Genomic DNA, 6,000 nt, shown 5'->3' with positions numbered 1-6,000 from the left:
GTTTGGAGTCCGAATTCACAGTAAACTGCAATACCGCTCGCAATATATTTTTGAAGGAAAAAAAGAATTTCTTCAGAAACGATCCATTTTTCGCGAAGCAGATTTAGCTCCGAACTACAGAAATTATTTGAAGGTGGGTTTTCGGAATTCGATTTCATTATCCAGATTAAATCCCTAATGCGCGGTGAATTTCTATTCCTTGAATGCCATATGGAAACATTGTACGGCAGTGACGCATGATTTATCTTCGAATTAGAGTATATTTTCATCGTTAGTACTGTTTGAAATGAAGAAATCGTAGACAAAGATGATATAACTAAGCATGATTTCCTTGTGGCATTGAAAATTGATGGTGAGATTGTTACAAACAGTGTGTCCCCTAGATGCCGAACTGAATACGACTTAGAGGAACTGAAGTGGTCCCTAAACGCCACACCAAGCATGTTTTTAGCCAAAACTAAATTTGAAAAACAGAAAAGGTTTCTGTTTGGTTGATGTCAATTAATGGCAATCATTTTGGTAATTGGTAGCATAGTTTGTCTGAAGAAACTACTGTTTTCCAACTTGAAATGCTGCATGACACTCTAGGGAAATTAATCTTCGTTTTGCTTTTTTATTGTATTTAATTTTGCTGTATTTAGGAGTTGAGTGTTTAAGTATTTCAAATTATGATGGAGCAGCTGTGTGTTCAGATTCTTGTATGCAAATCTTGCTTGTTAGTGCCTGCATGTGTCAATAGACTAGACGATTACTAAGTGGTCGCAGTTCAGAAATTTTTGGGGCCTGTGTCATGGATGAATCTATTCCCAGGACTTAAATAAACCTAGCCTTTTTTGACAATATTTAGAGTTTATTGCAGCGTACTGTTAACTCATATGGATAATAACTGGATTGTGATTCATATAGATCGAGACAACAACAATTGGCTAAAGGCATCAAGATAAGACAAAAATCATAGCATCTATCTCAGTAACAAATCAGGAAACTGAGGAAGAAATATGAGTACATAATTCATGCTTAGGCCAAGTCACTGCTGGGATCATCGTCAAGCTCTCTTAAGTATGGATAAGGACTGTTCAGCTTCATGTCGGTAAGCATTTGACGAAGCTCTGAAGCTTCTTCTTTGAGTTGAACATTTTCTTGGAGTACTTGGTCATGATGCTCTGATACATGGTTAAGCTTGTCTACGAGCTGGTGATTCTCGTTACGGAGCCAGACTACTTGTGACCAAAGCTCATCCAAGTGTTTCTGTTTGCGCATGCGTGATCGCCTTGCAGATTCTCTGTTTGAAATCATTCTTCTTTGCTTCCTCTCGTTTATTATGCTTAGTTGTTGCTCATCTGCTTCATCAGATGTCGAGTTACTGCTGAAACATGTTGACTGTGGATTCAGTTCTTGAACTTGGGGTGCGGTATTGAGTTGGTATAAAGGGTTGGGGAACCTGCTAAATTGATAAGCTGGTGGGTAGTTACTAGTTAAGCCAAAATTGGGAGGATATTGTGTTGAGTTGGAAGGAAATAACAAATGAAGCTCAGCAATTTCATTGGGCTGCATTGCTCTGTTGGACTGGGAAGATTTTCTGAGATGAGTTTGTGGGATAAGTTTATGGGAGATCGTAGAAAGAAGTATTGCTGGTAGTTGAAGGCGAAGGAAACTAGTGGGAAGGGGAGGATTTATAGAAAGCCAAAAAGGTGGTTTGGCCCCATTGTAAGAAATTAGAGTACAGTAGAATTCCTCAAAAAATGAAAATGCAGGATTGACACCAAACTATGTTTGGCCTTATGTGCTCTCATATATTAATCTATGTAACAGGATGTATTAGTCTATGCACTGTCCATGTACAATCTATACATGGCTGTATGTTGCATGATGCATGAAGCCATACATAGGCAATCAGCAGTCTATACAAGTTGAATTAAAATTTAGATCAGAATTGGATAATCTCATGGAAAATAGAATGCTTACATGTGGGGTAGTTTATAATTGGGGTTATAATAATTGATTTGGGGGATGTTATGGAAGGAATAGACCATAAGAAATGGTTAGTGAAGTCAACTTAGAAAATTTATAATTGTCAGCCAAAGTTAGAAATTTCTACTAAACATTGGTCTGTAGCCAGCAATGTTCAAGGACACGAATGAATAGGAGGAGACTGGGGCAGCAATCCCTTTTCCAAAAGTGGAAAACTTGCATAAAAGAAATTAGTGACTCAGCAACCACTTTTCTGGAACTATATTTAATAAATTAAGATACGATATACTCTTTACATTGATCAAATTTCAATATCAGACGAAAATCCTTTCCTGAGGCATTGCAGGAAGCATAAGCAGTGTACTCTGGTAGAAATGAATGTTTTAGACGCAAAAATTGACTACATGATATTATGCTTCTTATTTTGAGTGAGTGCCATCTGTGAAAACTCCATTTCATCTATTATTGGTGAGGTTTAAAACTGGATAAGTATGTAGTGCATGGCTAGTTATTCTTATGCATTTATTTGCACAATATGTGTATTTTGAAGAAGAACTATGATATTGGCTAACTATAAGGCTGTATAAGCACAAATAATGTGAATATCTATTGGCTAGATTGTACTGAATCTTTAATCCATTTAAGTTTAGCGTAGAACTTCTTTCGCTATTCTAGTTGAATTAGTGAACAGAACGGTCCATTTACCAATGTGGCTTGAACAGCTATGGTGCAAACTTTTACACTATGTTGTATTACTACCGAACAACTGTGTATGTATATGAGAAATATGAGTTTGTTGACATTATCTGTTTCACTAAATAAGACCAGGCGATAAAGAACTTGAGGTGTCTTTATGTATTCTCAAGTCAAACTTGTGGAATCCTCATTTGAAAAGTTTTAGTGTTTTCACTATTCTGCCAGCTTAAATGTTTCCATATATTGTTTAAACATTAGGCCGATGTTTGCAAGTTGATGATTAGTCAAGAAGATTAATGTTTTACCTAGATAATGTGGGAAGTCCATTAATTAATGTTTTTGTAGCCATGATGAACTTCTCACTGAGTCTAATCTTATTCTGCAAGTGTTCAGTGTTCATGGAGTAAGTTCCATTTGTTTAAGCAAGTTAGTGCTGATTTGTGAATCTCCCTGACCGAGATAACTTTTACAGGATATGAGGTTCAATTTTAACCACATAACCAATACTTTTTATGCAGTTTGGAAAATCATATACGGTGTGTGGTGGGACGGGACAATGGGTGGGTGATTAATGTATGGATGTACTTTAAAATGTATTCTTCCACTAGAAAAAGAAAATGTGTAATGCCTCAAGTAGAAGAATTCTTATAGAGTTAATTGCTTTCTTGATATTGGGTTGAGTGGCCTCAGTAGTCAACAATCCCATTAGATGAAATTTGACTCCTCTTTCATTTCTTGTCTCTATTGCTCCCCTGTTTTATTTGTTTCCTCTTCCCATATTTCATTTCATTTTCAATGAGAGTCATTTCCCCATATTGGCCATAAAGAGGCCGAAGATGATTAATGTAGTTGAATACGTACATCAGCCCCACCATTTTTTTGTGTACTGTACTATACTATACTGTACTTATGTTTGATATCTTTTTGAATTGCCATTTTCCTCGATAGACAGTCCACCAGAATTACCATAACCAAGATGTCCATTTTGCTACCTTGTATATTTGATCCTAGTTAATTTCTTCTTGATCACCTTTTTTTTCAGTTTGCTGCTTGTTTTATTGTACATAAGTATATACACTAAAATATTTACATCTCTTTTTTAGAACAAGGCGTGTTTTCATAGATTTGGTCTGCGTAAGTCTATAGATTTATATTGGACGAAGAGATAATGCTGCTTTTGGGATGCCTCTAAACATTAAAGGAATCTCCTCCACAATTTCGTCAATCTTTGCCAAGGTTTTTATTTTTTTGACCAAGTGACAAAGTGTGGTTTCTTGGTGGACTAATGTATAGACTCCAATAGGATGCCTGTCATTTCATTTGTTTTATGTTCATCGCCTTAGTCCAGCTTTAGGTGTCCTAACAATGGTTTTATTCGAACCGTTGAGAATTTGAGTAGAATTAAACTGCATACCCAGTAAATAATCTAACAGAGTACATGGTTTACGCCACTTGATTATGTATCGGTTTTGTTTTGTTTTGTAGGTTGAGGAATGTCAAGCAGCTTATATGAGCAAACAGTAGTTGGAAAATGGTCCAACACTGAACAAGTTCCTTTTGATGCAGGTAAATACTCCAAACCCAAATAATATGATAAAAGTGAGGTGAATTTAATAGTGAGGACGCCACTATAAGTAATTCCATTTCTAGTTATATATCAGGATTTCCATAGAGAATTTCTGGTAACTTAGTCAAACACATTTGCCAATAAAAAATTAAAGATTTGGAGACGTAAGATATCCTTTTCTTGTTCCTATCTTTCTCACACACACTCTAGAGAGAGGGAGAGGTTACTAATAATAAAGGGAGGGAAAAGAAAAAGATGGGGTTGGCTGATGTGAAAGAAATGATTAAATACCGATTACCCACTTGAGGCACAATACCCCGTCAGCATATCTTATCTATCTTTCAAAAAATATGCTTGTATCCCATCATTTTTACCTGTGTAACCTCAATGCTAGCACTCTTTTCATCTCACTTTGAGAAAAAAACAGAAAAACATTAGCTGTAAGAGGGTTTGGAAGAGTTAAATTAGGGACAGTGCCCTAAACCAACGGTCGGGGTATTCCACCGAGGGGTGCTGGATGTAACACCTGACTTGTCCCTTTTTAGAGTCAAATACACATATTTTTATTTCTAAATGTGAATAGAGTTTAGGAAAGTGCAGGTGCACGATGATCTTCCCCGTCTGGGCCCTAGGTTACAAGCCCGCGTGGGGGTGTTGGGCACACCAACTCCCACCCCACAAGTGCATGGCTCCACCCCACTTTAACCACATGTGTCGACCACACGTCGCTGCTTTTTGTCACATAAAAATCAAGTAGAGATTAGAGAATGGATCGATGTAGTAGTATAAAAGAATGAAATACGTATAAAAATGGCGGAGAATTGTAGTACTATATGATGGTGATTGGACATGGAAATTTAGGAGTAGAGAAATGAGGAGATCTTTGTGGTTATTTGATAGGGCCAGAGGCGTTTGTTCAGGTGCTCTCTAGTCCATGATATCATATGCAAAGCAAGGCATTTGTGCACCCCACTCAAGTGACCTAAGCTAAAGTTTTTCTTTCAGGTATTCAAAGCATTTCATTTCTTTACAACAATCATGCCTTCATCCCAATCAGTTTTTGTCTCAACTCGTAGCTGCCCTTTGCCTTATTTTATTTCTACCCTCTCTCTCTCTCTCCCTCCTAATTTTGCGGAGAAAGAAAGTTTTGAACAAATAATACTAACATATCATGCTATGGCCTATGGTGTCAGTCATTCACCATATATATCACTCGTGTATATTAGTATATGGTAGTTTCCTGTGTCTAGGACTAGAGTATTCTAACATTACTATATATCAATATATTATTTAGGTAAATTAATAGTTACATATTCGTTCTATTTGCTTCCATCTCATGGTGTGTATCATAGTACTAGTACGAAATACCAATCCTGTATTATGTGTGTTATTTGTTTAACTTATCTCTAATTCTTTATAAGCTTTTATTTTATTAGTAACTTATCAGAGTTTGAATGGAATAATAACTATTTAAATCATGGAGTTTGGTTAAATTCAAGTCATTCCCATAAGATTTGGAACAAAATATTATTGTAAATCACAAAGTTTCTATTTTTCTCAATTGTCTTATTCGTGTACAAAAGGTCATTTTTTGGTATACATATTTTTTTCATCAATAAAGATACATACTTGCATGGGACAATTCAGAAAAAATAAAATTTCTTGATTGATTTAAATGTCTTTATGGCTATGCCAAATTGTGCGCAAGCTTCTTTTAGTAACCTTTTGGTGTTGTAATCTAGACGGAAAATAAAATTTGTTAATCC

The 6,000-nt window shown here is 36.0% G+C and overlaps 1 protein-coding gene and 1 long non-coding RNA gene across 3 annotated transcripts; one reads left to right on the top strand and one right to left on the bottom strand.

The window, feature by feature from the left end:
* On the top strand, nucleotides 1-5,637 carry LOC121768164. 2 transcript variants are annotated; one of them, XR_006043294.1, is made up of 3 exons: nucleotides 1-133; nucleotides 4,153-4,233; nucleotides 5,135-5,637. It is a non-coding gene; the product is annotated as an uncharacterized LOC121768164 (long non-coding RNA). The 2 variants fall into 2 exon arrangements; XR_006043295.1 differs by lacking the exon at nucleotides 1-133 and adding an exon at nucleotides 3,631-3,903.
* On the bottom strand, nucleotides 875-1,659 carry LOC121768162 (basic leucine zipper 43-like). Its single transcript, XM_042164543.1, has one exon. It carries the CDS (start codon nucleotides 1,552-1,554, stop codon nucleotides 1,018-1,020), a length of 537 nt encoding a protein of 178 aa, XP_042020477.1. The 5' UTR covers nucleotides 1,555-1,659; the 3' UTR covers nucleotides 875-1,017.
* Nucleotides 5,638-6,000: the final 363 nt, after the last annotated feature.

This window comes from Salvia splendens, chromosome 15 (genome assembly GCF_004379255.2).
Source record: "Salvia splendens isolate huo1 chromosome 15, SspV2, whole genome shotgun sequence".
NCBI classification, from domain to species: Eukaryota; Viridiplantae; Streptophyta; class Magnoliopsida; order Lamiales; family Lamiaceae; genus Salvia; species Salvia splendens.
Note: the sequence above shows the minus strand (reverse complement) of the source record. Positions and strands in the feature narration are given on the sequence as shown.